Source organism: Coturnix japonica, chromosome 7, assembly GCF_054131305.1.
Source record: "Coturnix japonica strain WE chromosome 7, WE-NBRP24, whole genome shotgun sequence".
Classification (NCBI taxonomy): Eukaryota; Metazoa; Chordata; class Aves; order Galliformes; family Phasianidae; genus Coturnix; species Coturnix japonica.
In genome coordinates, this window is record NC_140669.1 from 12,630,928 (window position 1) to 12,658,294 (window position 27,367).

The 27,367-nt window shown below is 41.1% G+C and overlaps 1 protein-coding gene across 50 annotated transcripts in view; it reads right to left on the reverse strand.

Annotated features, from left to right (window-relative positions):
* CLASP1 (cytoplasmic linker associated protein 1) overlaps positions 1–27,367 on the reverse strand; it is a 133,366-nt gene continuing 105,999 nt past the window's right edge. For 32 of the 50 annotated variants that reach the window (XM_085553281.1, XM_085553289.1, XM_085553277.1 and 29 more), the window contains 8 exons: positions 22,848–22,964; positions 19,165–19,315; positions 18,170–18,416; positions 17,184–17,377; positions 15,925–16,053; positions 6,804–7,010; positions 5,767–5,883; positions 1–4,042 (listed from right to left, as the gene is read on the reverse strand). In XM_085553281.1, coding sequence (XP_085409407.1) covers positions 3,956–4,042; positions 5,767–5,883; positions 6,804–7,010; positions 15,925–16,053; positions 17,184–17,377; positions 18,170–18,416; positions 19,165–19,315; positions 22,848–22,964 — 1,249 coding nt within the window. In that variant the 3' untranslated portion in view covers positions 1–3,955. The remainder of the gene's footprint in view (positions 4,043–5,766; positions 5,884–6,803; positions 7,011–15,924; positions 16,054–17,183; positions 17,378–18,169; positions 18,417–19,164; positions 19,316–22,847; positions 22,965–27,367) is intronic. The other 18 variants (XM_085553290.1, XM_085553282.1, XM_085553292.1 and 15 more) reach the window with 5 other exon arrangements.

Sequence of the window (27,367 nt, forward strand, 5' to 3'; positions counted from 1 at the left end):
TCTAGGGCAAACTCAAAAGGTTTTATTATTATTTATTTATTTTTTTTTTTAGCAAATTCTATCACGTAAATGTTAACAAAAAAAAAACAAAAAACCATCTGTACAATTGCCATGATACACTCAAAAGTGAAACAAACAAGATATAAATACAGATATGGATGTAACATGACAAAAGCGGGGAAAAAATAGGAAAAAAAAAAATACATGAGCATGAACACGGTGCCAACAAAGTCAATTCTCGCGGCTGGCGTTTCTTTTCAGAGAGGTTTTCATTCCCATTTCAAACATTGTTAGCAACATTGTCCTGCTGTATTCTACAAAGGTCTATTTTCCTGTCCCTTAACATGTAATATTATGGGGCGGGGAGAAAAGGTTCGGGCGGCAAAGATGTGAGTTAGGTTACTGATAGAGGTTATTGGTAAGCTAGTAGTAAGCGATAAAAAAGACAGTCTCGTATTGTAATCCAGGCAAGCACACATAGTGTACCTTAAGAAAGCCACATGCCTCGATAATTCTGCACTACATGAGAACTACGGTACGCAGACCGGGGGGCAGATGGATCCAGATTCGCCCAATGGCAGAAAACACACACCCGCATCTGAGCTTTCTGCAACCCTGCAGCCAGGAGCCGCTGTCTGCTGAGAGTTCTCTCCCATTCAGACTTCAAGCATGGCGGGCAAGAAAAAACAATACACTTCTTTTGTCTTCTTTTTTCTTTTTTCTTTTTTTTTTTTTTAATAAAGTATGAAAAGTTGAAGCCCTGCATAATGGGCAGCGAGGAAATAAAAGGCAGCTGCAGTAGGTGGCTACTGCTGGGAGAAGGTGAACACAAGCTTCACCGGTGCGGTGAGGCACTGCCTGCATGCAGATCGTTCTCTGCAAACATGCGTGGACGCTGCGGTCTGTAGCCAGAGAGACCTTTATGCTTTGCTGAAGAGAGAAGAAAACGATTGTACGGCTGTTGGAAGTCAGAATGCTGGAGATCAGAGAGGTGACATTCAGAGCTAGCCCTTTGAGTACTTCAAAGGAAAAAAATGATCATGTTCAATATACTAAACAACCCTACTATGTACATTATACGCAGTGTTTTATAAATACCTAAGCAGAATGCCCCCTACTGTATACAGGTATAACATACTTCTAGAGTACTCAAAGGATGAACAGTCCTCGACCGACTCACGTAATGAAAGGAAGGAACACAACGAGCGTCTGTTGACAAACAGAACGGAATCTGATTACGAAAGTAAGGCCTGGTTCTACTATTTTGCAGCCCCAAGTGTGCCAATGGTATCTGAGAAACAGGCACTCACCTCTGCAGCCACAGAGCGTGGTGGATTTCACACCTAATTCCATAGGACGAGCTGCTAACTCCTTTAGTGTCAGCACGGGTGCCAGGGTCAGTTCAGGGACATTACAGTGCGTTCACTCTCAGTGCATACTAACAGGATTTTATAAAGTACAAAATCATTTGAGAAGGAATTCGATTCCCGGAGGTTTGCTACAGTGTGCCATTCAAAAAACAAAACAAAACAAAAAATAAACCAAACCCAAAATGCTCCATCACAGCTGGGAGGAACTAAGCGCCATCGGGTCAGCTATGCTGACTGCTGAGCCCCAGGGCTGGAACAGAAGATGGTGAACTGAGATGGGGAGAAAGAGAGGCATAAATAGTAAGCAGTTAGAGTAACAACTAAAACAAAACAAAGGGGGGGAAAAAACCACCCAACCCGCTACTAAAATTCAACCAAGACAGCAAACTGCTGCCAATGGGTTGGCTGAACGTTTCCTCAAAAGGGAAAATAGATGCACATTAAACTAAAATTATCTGAATCCTTCAAAAAAAATTAGAAAAAACAGAACACAAAAGTCTAACAAGCGTACTGAAAGGTGTTGAAAAGGAATGGTCCACAGACAGGGAGACACCAAGCATGGAGCAGACAATCCTCTCCCAAGCAAGGACGGTTCTTCTGAGCCAGCAGAGAGGGCCTGGAGGAATCCCACGGTCAGACCACAGGGTTCCCCTCCAGCCACAGCACCAGGGAACATGAGGGATCAACCCCGCAGCCGGCCCAAGCCTGGTCTCATCCTGATGACCTCAGGAGCAGGTCGCCTCCGCTCCCATGGCAGACAGGTGAGAGGCTGGAAAAGCTTTGCAGCCCAGCCCCAGTCCTCATATGCCTCGGCCCTTCTAGAGCTGTACCAGCCATCGCCTCCCAGCACAGCTCCTCAGGGCTGGGGCTGAGCCACAGGAGCACAAACTGATGGAGAGGGAGGGCCGCAAGGCTTTATTTCTCCTTGCTGTGCTCCCCTCGCTGCAGTTCTGGCAATGCTCACATGCTGCCACTGAGTCTGCGACCAAGGTGTCCCTTCAGCTCCTCAAAGGGGAAATGAAGGGGGCTGCAGAGAGACCAAGGCACTGAGAGCAGCCAGGGAACACATGCTACAGGTCCATCACCCTCCTGCAATCACTGTCACTGGGGGAAAAACCCCAGTTCCCATCCATAGCAGGTTGGGATGGGCCTGTCTGTCAGCCAGGATCCAGCCTAGGGCCAAACGCAGCACAAGCATCCTCCTGCTCCCCCAGTCACAAGCAGAGGCTGCAGAAATTCAGCCGCTGCTAACAGAAGTTTGGAGCAGGATGGTGCTGTGGGTTATCTGCTGCTGCTGGTTTGGCTCTTACCTGGTCTGTGTCACGGTCTATCACAACCCTTCAAAATGCAAAGCACCCAGCAGGGCTGTGCCTGGGGCTGGCTGGGAAGAAGGAGGCTTCTAAAGGCAGAAGACAGCACTGCAGGCTCTTCAAGCACGAGACAGGAACGACAGCAGGTGAGCAGCACTATCCCAGCCAACCCTCAGCTTCCACAGGGTTGTTTTGTCCAGCTTCAGATTCCCTTTCTGTCCTCTTGGATGAACAGTCTGCCCAAAGCACACTGGATTTGCGTGGATTTAAAGCCATTTACCACCAACATCGATGGGTCCTGGTTGAAGTGGCAAATCAGTCCTCTGTCGCTACAGACTTTAGGAAAAACACAGCCAGTCTCACACAAGGCAGCACTGCCATACAGCCTTGCCAGCTCTGACTGTCCACCCAAGGATACACCCAAGCCCAATCCAACACCCACCGAGCTCGTGTCCAAACGCAGGCACCAGTCTCAGAACAGCATCTGAGGGTCCCTTTGGGGAGCAACAAGTAACCTGAAGAGTCTCGAGCACATGAAAGAGCCGAATGGGTTGGGAGAGGGGAAATATTTACACAGTCAACGAAGGTAGCGAGAGCCCAGTTGCTCTACAAAGCACAGCTGGCTGGAGAGCAGTTAGAGAGATCAGCCATCAGAGGTCTGTCAGAAGAACTATATACAAAAAACTCAGATATTTAAAAAGAACCTACTTTTTCATTACTCACTTGATATCCCAGTATTAAAGCATTAGAGGCTGGAACCACAGCCATATCAGCAAAGATCTCCTCGTGGAGAACTCTGCACATTAGGCAAGCTGCGATAGGAAGTACAAAACAGGACCACAGGACTTGTAAGAGGAGATCGCAGCCAGAACGGCTGTGGCCACAGGGAAAGAGCAGTAACTAGCGCACAGAAACCAAAACTGGGTATGAACTAAACCAAGATTTGTTTGACTTTTACACACGTCCAGGTTTTTTGACTCTTTTGGAATGCTAACCTAAACATATTTCCAAGATTTCAGCAGGCTATACAATATGTTTAAGTATGGCTTTCTGTTGTTCACTTTTAATGAAGACTGCAACACAGACCTTGCTTCCTTTACATTCAATACCAGTAAGGTTTTACATAAAAGCTTTAAGGGACTAGAATACTGATTGCAATAAATATCTGCATGGCCTCCTTTAGCTGATGAAGTGCGCCAGCGAAGAGTAGCAGAAAGGTCTCTGAGAGGCACCGTTGATTGCTTCTAAGTCTACACATATGTCCACGTATCTCCATTAACTGTGCGTTGAAACATCTGAAGAGGAACTGCTGTTGCTGTTGGTAGTTTGGGCCCTCTTTATGTACAAGTTTAGTAGCTTCATCTGAAAGAAACAACAAATATCAGGAGAAGATGCCAGGAAAAACAGATGGACAAAAAACTGACTGCGAGTCTTAACTATGGATTCTGCAGTGAACGCTGTTAGACCAAGTTGGCACCAGGCTCCCTGAGGAAAAGCAGAAGCAAAGCTGAGCTCAATTCGGAACATGCAGAGCCAGGAGAGGAAGCCACTGAGTTTTAATTTAATAGTATTTGAATTAATTGTATGTAAAAATCATCTGTGTTTCACTTCAGCAGTCATCAATTCACAGCCTTCACCCAGATTGCTCTAGGTGAGCAGGTTTCCCACAGAGGTCAGTGGGACTTCAGACAGGTATGGAATTCACTCACACTGCAGTAACCCAAGAGCTATGGTCCCTCCCCTGTGAAATACCCTGAACTCACTGTGCTTGGAGAAGAGAGGTGGGATGGGCTTTGTTCTTTACAGAGCATTCATTTTTAATGACATTTAAGTATCTTCACTACTTGGTTCCTCTAGTGAAACTGCAGCTGTTATGACTACACACTTCCTTTGCAAGGGGTTGTTTTCTTACTCTGCCTTACCACCTTAGGCCCAGATCCTGTAATGACTCACGCATGTATTTAGCTTTAAACACGTAGGCAGCCTGCATAAACTCGGAAGAATTACTCACATGTTTACAGTTAGTTTTGTGGTGGAGTATGTCCGTGGCACCTAGGATACTGGGATTATAGAGCCTCTACAACAACTGCCTAAACATGAATTAGGTAAGTCTCAGCATCCTTAGCTCTTTTTCCAGAGTAAATGGGAGGTGAAAGTAATTTAAGTTGGATTGAATTGTGTTGACTTGTACTGTCTTAAATCTCAGATTCTGTTTCGGCCTACATCACACTTCCTACCCATTAAAGAAACCACTGGTTCAAAACAGTTCAGAGGGCTTCATCTGGAAGTAGCTATTCACATTCAGAGACAACGATGCAGAATTGATTTTAAAATTGCAAAGAAATCTCAGGTATTATGACTTCAAACAGGAGAAGCCTTGTGACAGCTTCCTGAATGTCAGCTCTCGTCTGAAGGACAGAGCTGAACTGAAAATGGATTTCATCTGCAGCATCAGGTCAGAATTTGAGCTTTGCTTCTAACATAAGCATAGGTAGAAAAGCATTCAAAAGGTCATTTAAACTTGCTGGTGTCCCAGGAAGAAAAGGACACATCTGTAATGCTATTAAGAGTGAAGCTCCACCTGCATTTTTACCTGCCCTAATTAAGACCTGCTGCTATAAGGAGATGTCTTGTTCTCCCACCCATCCCAACCACGCATTCTCACCACTCTTCGCATTAGATTAACTGTCAAGCAATAGAGCAGCTACAAATTAATTAATTTAATACTTCAGGTTTGTTTTTTCAACCAGTGAAGCCATCTGATGCGATTCACTGCATTTCACCTAACGATGCAATGCATAAGAGCTAAGGAAAGCACAACTGTCATGGGAATGACCAGCTCAGTAGCAGCTTGCAGTAGCACAAGATCAAATGCATCGAGAAACTGGTCCCTGAATTCCTTTCAAAAATTGTTCTTCAGGGTCCGAAATTCTCACAGTGCTGGACAAGATCCATGTTGCTCTAGTGATGTTGGCAGGATCAGTCAGTCTAACTCATTAGGATCCAACACAGTACAGAGAATTCAACCCAGAGCTACTATAAACGCATTGTTTGTTGTCAAAATACCAAAGGCATTACTCCCATACCTTGCTTCCTGTGAGTTGTGCAAGATGAGGTTTCAGTTCTTCACCAATTACTGAATAAATTGCCACCAGGCAAAATACGCTAGCTTTACGGACACTGCTCTCTGTATTGTCATAACCCTAGGAAACAAGAAAAAATGGTCACATCAAACAGCATGCACCAACATCCTTAATGATCAATACACTCAAGAGTTGTTTAGCCTACCAGATTAATAGAAAGGCTCTTGCAATGTGAACAATCAAAGAGCAAGAGAATACAACCATCCAGCACATTCTATTTATACTATAAAATATCCTTTCTGTAATGCCCTCATATTAGGCTATTAATGTATAAGTCAGGTCTTAGGTTTTATGTCATTAAGCAAGAACGGCTTCCCATCAGGTGGATTCTATCAATTACACACACTCCTGTGTCCAGTTCAGATGACCTTATGACATATGTTATGATCAGGATGTCTTGTATTATGGACACAGTGCTCTGAGTGTGCCTTTAGATGAGTCTTTTCTAACCAAAACCCAACCAACTAAAGGAAATGTGTGAGCAGCAAAAATGGCCCAATGGTTACATCTTTTAGAATATGAAACAAAGCATCGTTTGGTGTTTCGATGTTCTATCCAAATAGGCATTTGGATCGAATAGCTGTACTTAAGCATTCAAAATTGCATAAGTCATCATCATTATAGATGATTCCTCTGCTGGGAAAGCCACAAGGAGTGATGCTGCAGGGCTGGGGCTGCCCGCTAGCAGGCAGTACCCTTGTGCAAGGGGACTGAATACAACCCCACCACAACCAGCACTGAAAGATAAATTCACAATGTAAAATCAAGTCTTAGTGCTGGCAAAAACACAGCTCCCCACCCAGGGTTATAAAAGAGACTGAATGTAGACAGTGAGCAGTTTAGTCTTGATTTCAGAGGGAAAACAGTCCTTCCTATCTGGCCTGCTGTGCTTCTAATTCATGTGCAAAGCATGCTCAAAGTGCAGAACATCTCAGTGATGGTTTGTGCTCAAGGAGCATTTGTGATGTTAGATTCTATACCTGTAACAAGCCAGGAATAATATCAGGAAGGAGTTGGTGTAATGATTCCTTGGAAATCCTCTCAATGACCTTTGTCTGCATCTTGATGGCAGCTAAATTAATTGGATAATCTGCAGTCTGAATGATGGGGCAAAGCACCTTGATGCATTGCTCAGGGTGGATGGAGCTTGCCAGGGTAGAAGCAGCTTCCTCAGCAGCTCTGACGACCTGAAAGGAAAGCAGAGAAAACCATACATGAGTGAGGTTGCACAGCCAAAAACACCTGTGCATACTAGGAACAAATGCCAGGAAATACTTGGGGATGTTTACTAATAAAACGGCAGGAGGCTCATCTGAGAGGTGATCAAGTATAAGAATTCTTGTTCTTCACTGCCGGAGACATGTTTGTTCCAGCCAGACAATGGTACGCAGTTCCTCCCACCTGAAGTAATCATGTCAAAGTTTGGGAATCATCTGCCACCCAAGAAAGACAGGCACTGCTGCCCTGCTAACACAGCACTCTAGCCACTGTCAGGGAATCTAAACCCACCAGCTCGAACTTAATACGAAACACAATTGCTTAATACCACAATGAATGATATTATGCTTTTTAATATGCATCTGCTCTGCTGAGTGCTTGGGTGCCCAGGCTGAGAAAACCATGCCTGCTCACCTGTGTCCTGCCAAGTCCCAGATAAGCACTGCTTACGGAGCCAAGAAAGATTCAGGATAATCTATAACCAGGCAACAGTGCTCTGAGCGTATTTAATACATGAAGACAGTGCTGGGATGTCATAAAACATGACAGGAAGAACAACCTGGAGACAGAGGCAGCACCCACCTTTTGTAGCTCCTTCACACTGTAAAGCAGTCACACAGGGTGAGGGAGGTCCTAAACTCAGTACTACCCTTCACCCAAAAAAAAGGCAAATCCATATATTTCACACTTTTCCCCAGTGGATAGGACAGGTAGATGAAAGAGGAAGGACCTGATTTTCTCCTCCAATGGGAATTTATTTTACATTCTGCAGTAATTGGATTTAAAAACCCCAAAGCAACAGGACAGGAAGCAGGCCTTCTTTCTTCAAGTGTATGTGCTAATTTCTGGGCAACAAACCCAAGGAAAATCTGTCCCAGACAATAAGAAAAAGAGAAGAGACACCAAAACAAATGAAGCCACAGGTCAATCACTGAGACTGAAGCCATGGCTGCTGAACTCTCTTCAATCCCTTCTTCCACACAACATCAAATCCAGCTCTGGGGTTTCTCTTTGACTCAGGCAACACATAAACAGGTACAGCCCTACTGAAGCCCCAAAAGATGTACTTTTGAAAGGAACTAATGTACATAATGTATGTATGTAGCAGGAGCATTTGGAAGTTTATCCCAGTCCTCACTAGGACAGGAATCTCTCTCTGCCTGGACTACAAAACATACTCCAGAAAAGACTAATTAATCTTAAGATAGAAGCAATGAAAAGTGACCAGCTCAGATAGACTACTGACTTAGCAAGTAATTATCCCTGTCTGCTAAACCTGCTTCACCCACAGCCTTAACTCATCATGGCTACAACACAATCACGGATCCTCCACTGATGTTGACAGCTGCTGCCTCCCTGAAACGGGAACGGCCAAAGGTTACTTGTGCACCTGTGAAGTATCCAACAATAAAAGTGATTTTAGATATTTCATGTGGTACAAACATTGCACTTAGGCAAGGCACGGGTGGGAGCCAATCTGAGACCTCGATTGCTGAAGTTGCCTTTGTCAGCACTGCTGCCAATTTGGATTAGGTAAAAATTTCAGTAATTCTGAGGTAGAGCTCTACAGCTGTTCGCACAGTTATGAGGACAGTGTATGAGACCAAAACCTTCCCTTTAAAAGCTTATTGCTATTTCCAAGCATCATGGCTTGAAATACAGCAGCAGTTCTTTACAAAATGAGCCAGGATTTAAAGTGCAAAAAAGGTCATATTTATTTTGCATATCATAGGGTAGGCAAGAAAAACTGTACAGACATAAAATGTTCTGCACCTTTACAAGTCCTTCTTTAGCAAAGCTGGCCATTTCTAGCACGCATCTGGCTGTATTTGCACAGCAGTTGGGCATTTTGCATTACTCCTCCATGCAGTGCACATCCTTTGAATACAGAAGGACATATTACTCACGTCCAGAAGGCTTCCTGCTGATACTGGCTTGTAAACGTGACAACACTGGAGACATTTCCAAGTCTTTCAAGAGCACATCTGGCAGACAGCATCTGCATCCAAGCCACTCTTCAGCATCCCCCTTAAGCATATATTTGGCTTTAATAACACGCTTGAGTCTTACTGACGTCAATGGGGCTCAAGCGTGTGCTTACATGCTTGCTTGATTCAGAGGCTCTGCAGGTAGCTAGCTGCCTTGGAAAGGAACAGCAGGAAACAGAGCGCAGATGAAGGTGCAGGGCAGTACCAGCTGTGAGTGAACCCATAGGACAAGCTCTTCCCTCCTTCATCTCCACTGACACAGAAAGCAAAAACGCAACCAGTCTGCAATACAAATAGCAGTCCTGCCCAGAAGGTCTTTGATTCTGGCTTTGACAGAATAAAGCATTTAGCCATCCAGACCAACTGTGCATCCCATGAGGGAAAGCCTGTCTTTGAATATGAGCACAGCCCATTCAGAGTTGCATTCCCAGTAATGCCAACGAAAGGCAGCAATATTCCTGCAGAGAGGGAACTGCATTATCAAAAGCTGGGAACTGCCAGGTTGTTTGGCAACAAGGGTACGCAATTATAGCTGAGTTTAGTGAAGACATTTTGCCGTGAGGCACAACAACCATGTCTTGCAAATTATATATAAAATATCAAAAAATCAAACATCTTTTTAAATCAGGGTTTTAATCTGACCAGAGTGAAACAACCTTAAAAAAAGAAGTGGAAGAAATGAGCAAACATCAAACAACAGCTCTTCCACCCATCTTTGGGGAAAGATCAGCAGATAGACACTGGGAAGCAATAGGAACAGCCCCATTAGGTTCAAGCTACCAGCAGAAACCACAAGAACTATGTCCATGAAATGCATGCTCTTTAAATATGGGAAAAAACAGTGCTGTTCACTGTATGCTCAGACTGAGGAGCTCACTGTCATAGAAGGATGCAGATAATAGATTAAAAAATAGATAAGGTCAGTGCAGAGCCACTAAAGGTCAGCAGACAGAACTTTCAGCTTGGGACGGCTCTAAGGAGGGAGGAAGTCTTTGATGAAGAACCACTGCATGCTTGCTGGTCATTGTCTACAGCAGGATATGGAGCAGAGTTTTTGTCTAACCTACTGCAATTGTGTTCAATTATTTCAAAAACAAAAAAGAAAACTAGTTGAGTGTTAAAATGATGGTAACAGCTGGAAGAAACAAGTTCAAAAGGGTGCCTACGATGCAAGATCAGTAAAACCAGAGAGAGCCTGCAGTGCTTGAAAAATACTGACACTAAGCTGTGTGTAAGGTATGTCACAAACATGACTTTACCTCCTAGTAAAAGCTCAAAGCAAACCATGTCTGGAACTGAGTAGTTTGATGCCATTCAACACAAGGCAGGTAGGCCAGGAATGCAGATCTAAACGATAGCACTTTGCCTTGAAGAAGCAGGTTTTTCTCCTTTCTAAAGGCTTACCTTTTGCTCTACACTCTAGAGACTAGATTGAGCCTGACTTCTGCTGGTGTAACATAAGCTGTGTTTCCTAGTGGACTCGCTGAAAAAATAACATGCCCAATTCACAGGCTGCGCAGGGCACCAGTGTAACACATTGAGAACTGAGTAGAGCAGCACCCATATACCTAGATGAGAGCTGTATGGGAATACATATTAGATTACAAGCTGGAGTACAAATACTAGCTGCACTACCTCTGTACAATACATGGAATTAAGTAATGTATGTTTTCGTTGTTTTTAAGAGAGAAAAAAAAATCAAAAAACCTTTAAGAGGCTTTTTACTCTGTTGTGATACAAATAAGGGACTAGAAGTTTACTGAGCAGAAAAACAACATTTTGCTTTTGGGCTTACAAGGCACACAGCTTTGTTTTTAGAACCAACTTTTGGCATTTAAAGGTGGTTACTTAAAGCCTGCACAATCTAAGCTGGAGGGAATGGAGGCTTACCACTGCCTAGCCAGGCAAACTCCCATCCCTGAAAGGCATACAGTCTGATCCAGACAGGAACAAACAATTAAGCACTGAGTTTCAAAGCAGGAAGTGGACTCAGCAAGGGGGAGTACTAAGCAGATGAAGAAATCTAAGGGATTCAGAGGAGGTGAGGTAGATTAGATTGCTTCTCCTGGGCACTAAATATTTCATATGTGTTGGGAATTAGATGAAGCACAGAAAAGTACACAGTAAAACATCACCTGTTAATCTGCAGTGCTTGGCAGCTTCCAGCATAGGCTATGAGTTAACTAACCTTGCAGATTGATCATTTAGCATTTTTCTTTAGTAGGCTATGTTTCACAGAAAATGATACCGAGTGTATCATAATTGGAGGACAACTGCAAATCATCTTATAAAAGTCAAGGGTCAGTCTAAAACAACTCAAGTTAGTGACGATTAAAGGTAATACATAGCTGTGATTTGCTCTTTTCACCTTCCTTTAGGTCATTACAACAAGGGTGTTACATCCCAATTATGCCTGTGGATTTCCTGCATTTTAAAAGACCAAAATTAGGTATCTCATACATGGCTCAAAGTCTTTTCCTTACATACATAAAGTACCAATCAGCTAGGCTTTGCTACAGAGAAAAATAGAGCAGCAGAAACAAAGCAAAGAATGAGCTGTCCAATGATTATCGGTAGTGAAGATGCACAGCAGTTTCACAAGATAACTATTTCTATTTGACTATACTAAAGAATAAGAACTTATACTCATTTTGCTGCAACGAATCTGAAGCAATGTCATATCAATGGTATTGGGTCAGCGCACAGCATCCCTCCTTAGTTATGGGTGAGTAAGTACACTGGAACAAATGAGTTAATATTAACCAATTGGCAAAAGAAGGACAGCTCTCTTCCAAGTAACTCCAAACAAAGAGTGATAAAAATCAACAAGATTTAATACCATCCACAACTTCAATTACATTCTAATGCTCTAAAAGTAAGTGAAAGGCATTTACATGTCAACTCCCATAAATATTTACAGTTATGACTGAAGCAGGCTTGACTCTTCACATCATCCCATTAAATTAACAGTACTGAACAGACTATTATACAACAAACGGTGTAAAAAGAGGCTAGCATTAAAAAGTACAAACTAAACATGAATCCCAACTCAGAGCCTCCTAGTCTGTAGCCCAGGGTTATGTTAATTTTGGACCTGCACTGAGGTCAATGCTTTGCTGACCTCCTTCATTTGTACCCACACAACAAGGGGTACAGCATCCACTCCACATCCCGCGTTTTCTGCTCTGGCGTCCCTTAGCTGTGCTGCTTCATTGATGCTACACTTTGCCTTCAACAACAGAAGGCATAAGTCTATGTCCTTCTAGCCATAGCAAAGATCCAACCATTCAAAGGCTTCAGCTTCATTTGGCAAAACACATTCAGGCATCCAAACACATCCAACCATGCTGACATAACATTGATGCTTCCAGTTGTAATAAAGCCACAGCACCTTTAGTTTCAGACTATCTTTTAGCTAAATATTGGCACTCAAATGGAGGAAGGTATGATATTTCACAGAATTGTAGGGGCTGAAAGGGTCCTTTGGAGATCATCTAGTCCAAACCCCCAGCTAAAGCAGGTTCCCCAGGTGCCTGTCAGGTTCTGAAAGTGATGATGGCCATGCTGAACATAAGCAATACTGTATTTGTGAAGACAAATTAACTTTCTTACCAATTTTCAAAGAAATGACTCAGTGCAAATGACTTCTTGCAGCCGTCTTAGGTTAATGGCTCTGCACTGTGCTCCTGTTCAAACTCCTCTCTCTTTGCTTGGTCATTTTATGCTGATTGCTCATTAGCCCAAACATTACAGAAAATGGCAGCAATAATGTACAGGCAATTATCAGTTCCTGTGCTAAAGGGGAAAAACTCAGGTAAGCAAGCAAGAGCGAAGTAGGTACAGATCTCTCCAAGGAGTAATTTTCTGCTGATTCATGCAGCCTGTTTGAAATGATCTCAAACCACAAACCAATTTTGTTTTCTAATACAAGGCAGAAACATGAACCCTAGTGAGATGTCCTATCAGGTTATTTCACTGCTCAGGGATTAGAACTTTCTTAACTCTACTGTATAAGGGGGGAATGGTTTTAGGCTGAGAAAGGGGAGGTTTAGGTTAGATATTTGGAGGAAGTTTTTTACCCAGAGGGTGCTGATGCACTGGAACAGGTTGCCCAAGGAGGCTGTGGATGCCCCATCCCTGGAGGCATTCAAGGCCAGGCTGGATGTGGCTCTGGGCAGCCTGGTCTATTGGCTAGTGACCCTGCACATAGATTTTCAACCCCCTGCTATGATATAACACCTTTTCTCCAAATCATTTTTACAGTATGAAGATTTTATTTTATGTAGTCTAAGGACAGTACGGCCACTGCTTTTAATATTACTCAGTTTCAGTGAAAAATAGAACTATAAGACAGACCACTAAAATCTTTCCATTCTCTATTCAGCTATTCTAAAAGCCTTTCAAACTGGTGAATTTTCACTTAGTCTCTCACTGAGCGGGATCAAGTCAAAGGGCAGCTCCTCCACAACCCCAGGAGATAGCAGTGCTGCAAAGTCAGCAGCGAGTGTAAGCTGGAGGGCCTCTGTTGGATGGCAATCTGTGACATTCTGGCCCAGGGCTATGAGTTCAGCCAACTCAGCCATACCCAAATAGACTCAGTTAATTTTTCACAGACTTAACGGAATCAGCAAATCCCAGGTACAGGTTAAAAAAAAAAGTGTGTATATATATATATATATATATATAAAAATATATATATATATATATATATATAAATGTGTATGTGTATATATTTTTTATATATATATATACCTACAGCATTTTCACAGGTGCATATTCAGCCTAATTCATGTAGACACTCAAGTGAAGATTGGGAAACTTTTCTTAACTTGGTTCTGAGAGCCCCATTTACACAGGGATGAGAAAATACACATACATAGACTGAGAAATACTATGTTCCAATAGCAACATCCTCAATAAACTCTGTGAATAAAGTGGGTGGGACACAAATATCATGCTCTTGGGTTGTTTTTGTAGTGATTTTCTTATATATATATATATATATATATATATATATATATATAAGCTCAAGAAACAGCACACTCCTCCTACAGCATAAGGCAGGTAACACCAGACACCCATTCTTCAGGCTGTTCACTCCTATTACACCACCAGTACCAACACTTAATACAGCTGTACAAACAATTGCTTAGAGACAGAAAAAAATGGAACTACACCTGCAGTGTCCTGCTATGACAGCCATAACCCAAAGGTCTCATTGGAGCAGTTGTAAATGTGATATTTTTTAATGATAACAATGCTATGCAAAACCACTGGAAAAAAAATCAAAGGAATGCTACGTGCAGAACAGCGGCCACTTGCTGAGAGCAATACAGCTCAAACTTACTCTTTTACAAAGAAGTGCCAGAACTCATGACTCTTTGTTCCTGGCTTGAGTTTTACTTTCTGTTACAAAAGCTGATCCTTCCCCTTCCCTGCTCTTCCTCAGAAGGCATCTCACATGCAAATCCTAAAACAAACCTTTCCATGCTATAAACATGAACGTTGTGTGGGGAGTAAGAGGCGTGAAATGTCATGTTTTCAACATTATACCTAATTTCAGTAAAAGCTGTCACTCATACAAGGACAGAGCAGCTCTGAAAGGCATTAAAAGCATCCGAGACCATCTGGAAAGGCACTGCGCCTTTGGAAGATTTTGTGAGGGGGAAAAAAAAAGGGCACTGAGTCAAGGTGAGCTGAGAAGTATGTAACCAGGAAAACTTGCCAATAAAAGGCACTCCTTCAGAACACAATGTTTTGTCTGACTACTTTATCAGGAAATCAATTCACAACTGCTCCTTATTACTCTGAACTGAAAATGACAGGAGTGCAAAAGCTCTAAATTGAGGAGGACAGGCAGACTGTGGCAGTCCTCATTCACTAAAGGATTAAACATTTTCTGCTTCGGTATTTAAGGGATATCCAGCCTGTTAGGTTCCTTCTTCCCTGGGGGGTGTATTTGGTATTGTTTTGATTTTTAAACAGTACAGTTTTGCTATGCACAGCTAATGCAACCTTGTCTCAGTTATGCAATGCTCTGGAAGCAGTCCGATCTATACAATGATCTTTTCCATAGCCAAAAACGCTCTCCAGACAGAGATACCTAGTATTGCTAGTTTAGGGCAGGCCTTTCGTAGGGAAGATGAAAAGCTTTTAAGTTTCACAGGAAGAAGTTTGGTAACTAAGACACTGCTGAAACAGACGGGAATTCACTTGCTGTTTTCCAGGGTTTGGTTCAAACTTGCAGCATGCAGAAGATAGAAAAGATCTATCTTGGAAGCCAATATGCAAAGACTGACCTTTAATGTACTTTGATCTACTTCCAATACAACCATCACGTCCCTGTATTTTTTAGTCCAGAATACTTTTAATTTTGCATAAGTTCTCTTGCAATAGGAAAATGGCACTCAACATTCCCTTGGCTTCCTCTTCACTGCCACAGCTTCTTTTCAGCAGCACGCCCCCTTTGCCCACTTTCTGCTGTTATTCCACACTTCAAATTCTCCACTGTGGCTCCATTTCATACTTTTCACACAGCTCTGCTTTATTACAGCCTTTGCGTTTTTTCAATACACTTCCCAACCCTCCCTGTGCAGACTGAGGGACCACAGTGCCCTTAATGAGCTCCACTAACTTAAGAAAAATGCACCCTCCTACCACTCCCAGAACAACCCACCAGCAGCGGCCTACAACACCAGATAGATCCAAATACACTAAAAATGAGTCTGCTGCTCTCAACGTTTTCCTTCTTGCTTCAGCAAGTATCCATCTTCAGTACTCAGGTGACTTCATATTGTTCTTTTCTACTGTCAAGATGGGTCAGCATGCTTGCTTGTTAAATCTCACATTTCTTCAATATTCTTTTCCCAGCAGCACTGCCAAAACGCTCACTCACCTCCTTGTGGGAATCCTTGTGTGCTTCCAGCGTTTTCATGATGGTCAACTCTGCGTAGTTTTTGAACCTTGCCGGCTGATTCCGTAGGATTTCTCTAAGGACTCGCAGTGCCAAGGCTCTTATTGAATGCTGTGTCAAAGAGAAATCCATGTAAAAAAATGTAATTTCTCATCAAAATTGCATTTTGAAGCAAATTCTCATGGCTCTTTAAAGCAGTAGAAATCTTACACAGCTCTACCAGCTCCAGTGGATCAAGCAGTGTGATCAACAGCCAAAAAACAAGAATTGGTCTGCTTGCTTTCTGTTGCAGAAACATTTATACAAAATGACTGTTCCCTCTGATAGAATCAGAATGACTGTGTTTTTAAATTCCATACTCTTCTGGCAATTAAGTATAAATTAATAGCCAAAGCAGCATAATTGCATTATTGAATAATATATAATTGAATAATATATAATTGAATATATAAAGACATTCAGACTGTATTTGTTTTCCTCTTCCTCTTCTCTTAGCTCTGCAGATATCAGATTGGTCTCCATATATGCAACAAATCTGTTTATCATGTACTATTACAAGAGCAGCTCTGATCTACTGTAACTCCTCTGGAAATTACTTTCAAGAACAGTCAATTTTTATAGTCACTACCGACCTATGTGTTAATCCTTTATATATTAAAAGATCCTTAGGAGAAGGGATTTATAGCAGCTGCTTTACTTACACAACTGTTACATTAAGTTTTTGGCTAGTAGCCATTCCAAATAGATCTATTATTTCAGCAGAGGAATACTCAGCCTACAAATTATGCCCTTTACTTTTCATCTGCAAAACTCACAGATTAGCAGACTTGTACTCCAAGTCACCAGATCTTCATACATATGTGATGATGCTGTGATTAAACATGTAGGACTATCAAAACTCATGTTGATACTAAGAAAAATGATTGTGAGAAAACATCAGCCATATACACTGCCTTCGAAAATTATTTCTGATTCTAGTTCAATTTTCAATTTCTTGTTACTAAACACACAGGGAGTGTGAAGGGAGGGGAGAACAGACACTACGGAGAACCTTGAAATTTGTCATCAAGTACACTAATAATGCAAGCAGTCAATAACCTTAGCAGAAAACAAAACAAGAAATGCAGCATCACTGATGAGATGCCATACAAATGTAACAAATGTCGGTTGAATTGATTTGCAGACCTATCGCCCCAAATAAAGCAGTTCTACTGGACAGTTAAGAAAAATCTACATCTCACATCTTTGTCTCCAAGCGTTTCCAGGAGCAAGAGCAGAATGGTTTTGAAATGTTCCTCCCAAACTCCGAGATTATCCTCCCTTGTGATCTTCAGCAGTTCCAGGAGGGCTCCTTTCCGCTCCTCCACCCGCTCGTTGTGATTAGAGAGCTCTTTTAGAAGATCAGCCACCAAATCTGAATGGTCAATGGGTACTTCTAGGACAAATGGAAGCAAGTCACTTGGGGAAATGGGGGAAAGAGGTCAAAGATGCCATATCACAAACCTTCCATAAAACAAAGAGCATGGAAAAATAGACCACCCCCAAAAAGGTATTAAATCCCAAGTGGACTCTGTCAAGAGGGGAAGAGGACATGAATAGCCCTAATTTCACCTGAGTTCTAACACTGCTCATGAATCTGCACAAGGCTTCTAACAAATCAAGAAGAGATAACAATTGGATTTCATCCAATCCCAATAATTACTTCTACAAGAGGAGAATTGCCAGTTTGTCCCAGACACACACCCAAAACCAGCAATCACATGCGCAACCTTTAGATCAAAGTACAATGAGTCATCAATATAATGCAAAGGAATAAAGCTAAGGGGTGCAGCATCATTTAAATGAAGTGAAACGCTCAATAACAAGCCAATGAGTCATTTGAGAATAAGAGTAGAAGGCCCCCAAACCAGCATCCCCTGAATATATGCTTTATTTAGACGATAAGTGACTAGTTTGAGAAAAACTCCAAGTGAGAAAGTAAGAGAGAACAATAACAAAAATAATAATAATAATAATAAAAATCACAGTATAGTGTTTTCTCCATATCCATAAATCAAGTTCTGCTGTCACACATCAGAACAGGGAATATTTCATGGCAAGCCTTGACTCGCTTGCAAAGTAATACACAACATATACGTGGACAGGCATGTGTCTGTACTGCACATATATAAATATATTAGGAACAGAAGAAGCTGCCAACAGTTTTAAAAGATATGCTAATACAAACCATCCCGAAGTTGATCCATGTCATCATCAAAAACAGCTTCCTTGAGGGCAGTCTTGTCGTAAGTGTTAATTGTGTCGGAGTAAGGATAGGGATTATACTCCCGAGCACGTGGCCCTGAAAAGGCGCGGGGTGGCTGAGTGTTAAGTAGGGAGGTTTTGTTATCTAGAGCCATTCTTCCTCCTTCTACAGTATCACTACCTCCTCGGACATCGCTGGTAGGTACTGCAAGGCCACCATCTCGAGACACCTGGAGATCAAGCACAGGAAAAGGCATAAGACTACTAAAAGGCTACAACTTCCACAGAATTTGAGTTTGCTCACCAACAGAATCACAGCCATTAATTTTGTGTAGAGTCCCTTATATACACATAATACTTAAACTACCACCTCTTTCCCTAATTTAGGTAACTAAAATATCTCATGATCATAGGACAAAAAGCTATGCTAACACTTCTAAACAGAAATATTTCTAAAACTGCACAGGCTAAGAAAAATCAAAGAGCAGGACCAATCTGCTAATAAGCCAAAGAAAGGTACCCCAACATTTATATAATCATAGAATCATTAAGACTAGAAAAGACCTCTAGAATCATTTAGTCCAACTACCACCAATATTGCCCACTAAACCACATTGATGAGTATCACATCTACATGTTTCTTGAACACTTCCACTCTTTTGGAGAAGAGGCATTTCCTAACATCCAACCTGAACCTTCCTGATGCATTTAGAGGCCATTCTCTCTCATCCTATCACAGTTACCTTTGAGAAGAGGCCAACCATCATGTTACAACAACCTCCAGGGCCTCCTCAGTGTCTTTCTTGTAGCGAGAGGTTCAAAGAGTGAAGTGTTAGAAACAATTGAGAATAAAACACAGGAAAAATCCAGTTACCAAGAGCAACTGAATTTTGTGCACTAGTTAACAATCCAAAAGCCAGGCTTGAAAACCGTAAGAATTTTACATATCTCCAAATACTAATCAACTTGAACACTTACCATGTCACAGTCTTTCTTCCCATCACGTTTGATTGGTTCATTCAGGTCCTCTTGACTACGGAAACTAAACTTTTCAATTGCTTCTGTGACTCCACGAAGAGAGCTGTAGATTTCATCAGAATTTAGGTTCTCCGTGTCATAATCCAGCATACTAAAGACGAAATGTATATGAAATGTTACACACTAAATTGGAATCAACTTTTGACTTAACAAATATATGTCAAGTTGGAAACAGATGACTTGGCGTATCATTTCTAACAGAGACTTTTAACAAAACATGAATGGAATTCAAAGTAGACTTCAGGTCTGAGTCTCCTAGATTTATCCCAGTCTGAGAGGAGCTCAACTGAAGGAAGTGGTACTATATTGCTGCAATTGAGGAGAAACCAGGTCCACTGTTGATAACATTCCAAAGCAGTGAAAGTGGTGGCTTCTAACAACAAAAAAACCCTGTTCCCACAAAGGCAATGGAGTTCATACAAAAGAAAAATAATCACTATGAGAACTCAAAGGGTTCTGACGGCTAGTGAATATGAAATCAACAAAATTTAAGCTTCATAACGTATAAAATATATTCTGTCAATGAATTGAAATGCAATAGATTTAAACAGAAATGAAAATGTATCTTGACATAAAGCTTAGTCTATCATATTTCAGTTATCATTTATAGAGTAGTAAAAACAAAACCACTTGCAAGAAGCCTTGGAAAAAAAGATGCATTTCAGTAACGAGCCTTAATTGAGAATTCTCTCACTCAAATCGAGTGCTTTCCTGCAGTCAGTCTGTTTCTCAGAAAGTCTTCAGAAGTACAAAGCCAAAGAGTTATCCAAAATTAAGTACCATGAAAAAAAAATGACCAGCAGGCAAGGGCAGATGATAGAGGGGAAGAAAAAGAAAAAAAGATGCGGCTGGGACAAGAAGGTCCTACACGCTTCAAGGAAATTAAAAGACAATATTGGCAAGACTCTGTGCTACCCAGAGAGAAGCTGAGTCTGCATAACAAACAGTTTTCCAAGACAGATATAAAGAAGAGAGCCAGTAACAGAGAGAAATTTCTCTGTGGGAGCCTCAGATCTGAGCAGAGCCAGAAGGAAAAAAAAAAAAAAGAGAATTTAAGACCTTTACATCAAGTTGTTAGTCAATAAATGACAAGAAGCAGCTCCTTTTAGGTATCAACTTCTATGTCTTAAGAGTTTGGGAGAGATGACAGGATGGCCTTGGAGGAAGACGGCTGGACAAAGAATTGTGTTGCTTTCCCACAAAAGAATGGTTGCTTGTGAGGTGGTAGGAAAAAAATAGAATAAAAATAGAAAATCTCTTTTGAATCCCCGGTACACAGTCATTATTTTCAGTAGAGTTAGAAGTAGGATGTTCACTATCTAGAACTACCACTTTTTCCTCTGAGAGAAACTTGAGAACTTCACACAAAGGATAAAATTTGTGTTGTCCAAATCTTTGGGGATTAACACACTGAAAATAGCCATAATCCCTGGCTCCAAGCAACGCTGTCACCCTGCAGGCACACAAGCACCAGCACAATGCATTCTGGCAAAGAAAATGAAGCATAGCTCTCTGAATTCAGATGGTGTCCAGCCAGCCAGGCCTGGCTAAGAAGTCACCACTGAAACAACAGATCTAAACCAGGAAACGATGCTGGGCATAACCTACACAAGTCAGAGTATTTAGGATCTTCCAGAGAACTGAATTACATCACTGCTTTCCTGACAGCCCAGAAAAGTAAATGCAGTTTCTAAATTCTTTGTGTCAGTAACGGAGAAGCCAACCTTTGCTTCCTACCATCTTGAAAATATTAGTCTTGTGTTCAAGCAAGATTAATCCATAGATCTTATAAGCTTCTTCGAGTGATCAATGGAAGAGTCATTCTAGAAAACATATATTGAGTGTAACTGCGTACCCACACCAAGAGATGAAATGACTTACCAAAGGTCACACAATGAAATCCATGGAGAAAGAAAATTAAGAAAAAAAATAAATCAAGAAACAATCCCAGGTATACTGACACTAAATCTGCCAAAATCTCTGTTCCTTTCCTCAGGAATGAATTTTGCCCAGTGCTGCTCCAGAGAACAGATCAATGTACATCTCCTGCAGTGCAAAATGACTACAGCTATTTATGAACAAAGAACCACTAAAATCTGATGTGTTTTACAAAACACAAAACCACCTCTTACTAAAATCTAGAGAATCCAGTGATTTCATATGTCAAGAGTAAGCTTGTGCAAGAAATCACATTATGGTTGTGACAAAACTTTAAATGTAAACACACATATCATATCTACCAACAGTATGTGTGCTGGAATAATTCACATACAATGCGATGGAGAAAACAAAATGAAATGAAGCTAAACCCATCTTTGAAGGGGAAAAAAACAGCACAAAAAAAAAGCAACCAGTCAAGAAAACTAAAGGAAAGTCACAGGATGAAATAGAAGTGAGTAGAGATGAGCAGCGTTTAGGGATGTCACAGCATTATTTTCCATCTTCTGCTGCACTAAAACAATACAGCCCTTCACAAGCTTATCAAAATAAAATTTGGCTGTTTTGCAGTCTGACATAAAAGATTTTACTTTCATGACCTTTTATTCATTTTCCAATCCAATCTATGCGTAAGTAACTAACAGTTGAGCATCCTCAAGCAGTACACAGTTGGGGTTTCTTGCACTTTCAGGCTCTGGGCTGACTAATGAAAGGAGGAAACATTTGTTCTCAACTAGTGTAAGCCCCCCCCAACTCCTTGGCCCCAGCCAAATAAACATCAACCTCTTCCGCAGATTTCTCAGATGGTCTTAGAACAGAAACTGAATACTGATTTCATGTTTTACATCTTCTATTCACAAGGATACAGAATGTGTGATTCTATTTTCTTTTGCAGTTGTCACACTCTCCCAGTTTTTCAGCTTTCCAAGAACCATTTGTTTGGTTTTGCTTCAACAGCTTTCAGATAGGAACTTCTTCCTTTGAGGGAAGATGATAATACAGCCCTTCCTCAAGTGAGACTCACATTAAAGTCCAAAGAAATCACATCCACAGAATGCCTGCTGACAGGTTATAAGCTTCAGAACAATACAAGTAATCTAACAGAGATATGGCGGATTAAATTTGGTTTTTGAAGACAAGAATGAAGTTTTAGTCTTGTACACAGGTTAAATATCTACAAACAGACAGGAACAAAATGTGAGCATACAAGAGGAGGAATAGTGATCACAATTAACTGTCAACTTCTTAAACCTTGTGGGAAGGACACAAAATTAATTTCAATGCTACACAGTTCCAAGATGTTCCACAATCATCATGCAAACAGCTGGTGAATCACATACACATCACCCTTGCTGGCCACCAGATACTACTGCAAATGTGAAATCACTATCACAACAAGTGCATACAGAAAGTGCTCAACAATTGTGTTCTGCATTCAGGAAACCCAGCAGGGAGAAATAATTTGGAAGAATTCACTCTGTTTTTCCACTGGCGTGCCACATCTCCCCCACAAGGAGAGCAAGTAGCTGATTCATCTCCCCAGTCTGAGAACTAACATCATCCCAATTTCTTTTTCAATTGAAGCCTTTGGAAATCATTTCCTATGCTTGAACAAATTATAAAGTATGAAAGGTAAATAGTACTGTGACATCTCAGACAAGTTGGTTTAACAGGTAGCTTGTTACCTGGGAGAATAAGAGCGTCTGAAAGTCTTGTGGGAAGGAGCGGTGGGGATGGAGTTAGGCTGAGAAAGGGGAGGGGGGTGCTTCGACAGCCCATCTGCACTCCAACCCCAGAACCGACTGCAGTGACCAGAGAAACGAAAGAGAAAAACAGAGAAAGGAGAGGGAGAAAAAAAAGAAACTATAATCTGAGTGGCTTAGTGCTGTCATGCTGCCTTGAAGAGAGAAAAAAAAATTAATAGAAACGAAATTAAACAAGAATACTCCACTGACCCCCTTGAGTCATTGCTTTGGCCTTTATCATTCATTTTCACTTTTTTTCCTACCTTAAAGATATGGCTCACATGAAAATAGTCTCGCTTAAATTGCATAAATAGACGTAGTCTCTATAAACAACACTTAAAATGCTTTAAGTGAACAATCCCTGACCAAACATCTGTATCCAAATTCTATGCAGGTAATTGCAAGCAACAGGATTTCCTGGAAGACAGGAGAGCTGGAACTGAACTTCATGAAATAAACACAAATCAGACTAGAGCAGGGATGAGTCGGGTAAACCAGGGGCTTGTTTGTCTCTGCAGACAACCTGGAAAGACTGAATGAAACCCAGCCTTACAACTCAGTTCATATTCCCCTTGAAACCTCCATAGGGGCCACTTGGTTACCATCCAGCACTGCACCTTTGGTCAAATTTGTCTGAATGTGGTTTTTTTTTTTTTACTTTTGCCTTGTTCCCTTTTGTGTCACAGGAATTATCAAAATCATCTTGTAAACAATACGAATGTTTCAGCTCGTGGAATATTCAGCATGTCAGTTTGTTTCCATTAAAATTAAACATACTTGTCTCAGAAAGTCACACAAGTGTACACAAGTGAAAGATACTGCAAGAGTTGCTTCAGCACAAACAGCAGCAAGGCCAGCTGAAAACACATCTGAAGTGTGACGTCAAATTCACATGTTAATCAGCAACCAGAAACACAGCTACTACATTCAACCACAAAGATGCACCAGGCATTCAGAATGCTGATAAGAAACCTCACCGCTCAAGGTCATGCCTACCTGCAAATGGGCAACAGAATAATGCAGGCTTGTCTTTTTTGTATGAGGTGGGTGGTTTATTTTAATTCTTTTTCCACATCCTGCATTGCTCAACTTAAAATAAACTATAATGAATTCTATATTATGTTATTTTCTATTTTGAGTAAAAAAGCAAGCATATAAAGCTTTCAAGGCCAAATAAAGCTATCAGTTTGTTGGGGTGTTTTGTTGTGTGTTCTTTTTCTCCCCAACTATGCACAAGTTTCCAGGCTGCTAATAAATGAAGACAAACCTCTCCATTTAAGTCCTTCAAATATTCCTAATGGATTGTAAGTGAAAAATTCACAATCTGTGTGTGACATCTTTGCTCACAAATGGTGGTTTTTAATCAAAATAGCATTCACACACTGGAGGAATTCTTAGTTTAGTATTTTTACTTTTGTCATCCTGTATCACTTACTAAATCTGTGATTTTCTCCATCCAACACAAACACAAACCATCCACCTGTACATCGCCCAGGAAACATATACATTACTTTTACTCAGAAATGTTTGGCTTTTTTCCCCCCCCATCACTTTCCATTTTCCTGAGTGTCTTCCTTGCTTTTCTTCCTCAGAAAGATCACTCTTGCTCTATAAGTTCCCTCCCAAAAACAATCTGGACAACAGAAGTATGTACAAATGCAGGACCAACTCACAGATGCAGTGGATATGTTCTAGTGATTATGAAACAGAACAGGATGGAGCAAATGAAAGCGTAAGGAAGGGCTCTGTCCAAAGCCCCATGTTAACCTCCTGAAGACACTAACAACCAGGACTACTTGAGCAGCTGTTATCATCTAGATCAGCAAGTTAGCTGTTGGCATCAAAGAAGTCCAAAACAAACATCCAAAATCTACCCAGATTGTTCAAACACATGAAGATACATACATAAGTTACTGGGAATTCAATTCTAATAGTAGTAATAAGGGAGAAGCAACATGACCTAAGGGCAGTAACACACATACTTACTGTAGACAGTATCAATATAAAGCTGTGTCAATTTACAATAATTGACAACATGGTCCACAAACCATTAATAATATGGGACAGCAGCTATACTCACTAGCTTTTTTAAATATATATTTCTATACAATCCAAGTTATCCCATCTGTGTGGAAGATTAGATATCCAAGCCGCCAAAATACACATGGATCTAAATATGACTCTTCCAATCTGCATATCAAGAGAAAGTTCAAAGGAAAGTAAAACCTTCAAGTCAATGATGGCACTAAGAACTGAAGATAATCTTTCAACTGGACTGCACTCAAGTTGCATATACAAGGCAGAGACACAAACAGGGCAATATCAGCAGGCAACAGCACACCACACAGACATCCTTGTTACAGCACTTTGGGAATGGGTCCCATAGAAGGTATGACCAAAACCTGGTTCAAAGAAGGGCTATACAGAGAAATAGCGATAACTTTCATCCTTTTACATTGCTACTAGAATGACTTGAGTCTGCTAGTTCTTCAAGTTTATAGACTGAGAAGTCACACTTTACACCATAAGCTGAATTGCAAACCACAAGTGCTTATAATGCACTGATGACAGAAACATCTATACAGACATCATGTTGGTATACTGCAGTGTATCCTACTCACAACATCTGATAGCACATCTTCCAAGGCCTTTTTTTCCTTAAAGAACCACACAGTCTCCAAAAACAGAACCATGTTCTCCCTTGTCATGACCTCAAAAAGCATGCTGCAGAAGACACATTCAGGGTGATACAATCCAGCAGAACGTCATAAACTACAGCCACTGATTTGTAATGCTTGCCCACCACCTTTTCTACAAGTGGTAGAAATCTGCTATTGCTGTTGCCCACAGGTTACAAAAAAGGTGGAAGTTCTTCCCGATTAGTTTAAATGGCTTCCACCTTGACCTACAGTGAATTATTATGTAGTCTTAACTAAATACAGCAATGAAGCAGGACACACTAATTGAAAAGACACTTAAACTTTGGGGTCAACAACTTCAAGGACTCCACAGAAAATCAAAGGAATTACTCATTTTGAAAGGACACCCCTGGATCAGTTTACCAGTAACAATTTTGGTCTTCACAACTTAATGGCAGAACGTTCTAGAAATAAACATCCTCTCTAATAATTCCTTCAGAACATATTCCATGTAATAAACTCTCCAGTTGCTAACCCCCAAAAGCTTTGAAAGAGCTATGCTAAATTGAGTGGATGATGAAAGCTTTAGTCTGCACTTTGATACATACAACCTGACATCAAGATGTAATAAAAATGTAAAGACAAACAGAATAGCAGTGAGCGAAGAGGCAAAAACAAGTCGCGTCACAGTGGCAAAACCCAAAAAGCATGGCAAAAGATCATGAATTTACAAAAAAAGAAAAAGCCACATGTAAACGTGGCTGGCAAAGTTTCAATGTAACCATCAGGAGATATAATCTGTTTGTAATTTCAGTGACAAATATCAATCAGGAGAGCAACAATACTCAAGCTAGTAGAAAAGGAAGCAACATTGCTGGAACCATTCCCCTGAAACCCTATCACTTAATTTCTTAATGAAACCATTGTTGAAAAGCCTCATAATAGGCAACTTGACCTTGACTTGTAAACTTTCAGTCTGGTTTTAAATTACATCAGATTTAGGATTACAAAGATGTATTCAGATATACAGCATTTCCTCAGGATACTCTATGCCCTCCCTCATACGCTGCTGGAATAGTCTAACTACTTCATTAAATGCAAACAACCTGTGTTTTTCTGACACAGGGGAAGTCAAATGCTAAGCATCCCCTACGGATAATGTTTAGCAAGTCATGACAGGGCCGATTAACAGATTTCAGTGTAAATTACTAAACTGGACTATGAATTACCATCCTTGCCCAGTATGTTTCCTTCTGTTTCTGCTTCAGCCACAGCAAAGTGACTTCTCATAATAAGGCAGAGCATTTAAACTTTCCTAGCATGAATCATCAAATCACGACCAGGTAACAACCTAATACCTCCATATTTCTAAGGTCCCAGAGCACACTGTTTAAATCCGTATCACCTCTAAGCTTTTCTGGTCCAAAAAATATATATATATATTCTTAGTATGCAGGAGTTTATGTTTACAGAATAAAAGGTTTTGGAGAGGACTAATATATTCTAGGGTAGTACCTGCAGCTTCAGTAAGACACCTGATTGCAACAGACACACTGCCCAAAGGATGAGGATGCTATTCTGCTTTTGGCCAAGGTGGGAGGTGATTTGTGAGGTGTTCAGCACTGAAATACTGTCACAATCTGTATTCTGCATCCCCACAAAGCATAAAAGAGGATCAGGGGAAGTTCAGCACTTCGCTCTGCAGCACAAGCACTGCACTAGTCAGATTAATTACTGATCATAAGGGCACACCCAGAAAGCAGACAACTGAAACCCTTGACTTGAAAGACTTATGTACCTTCTGATATTTGCAACCTACAC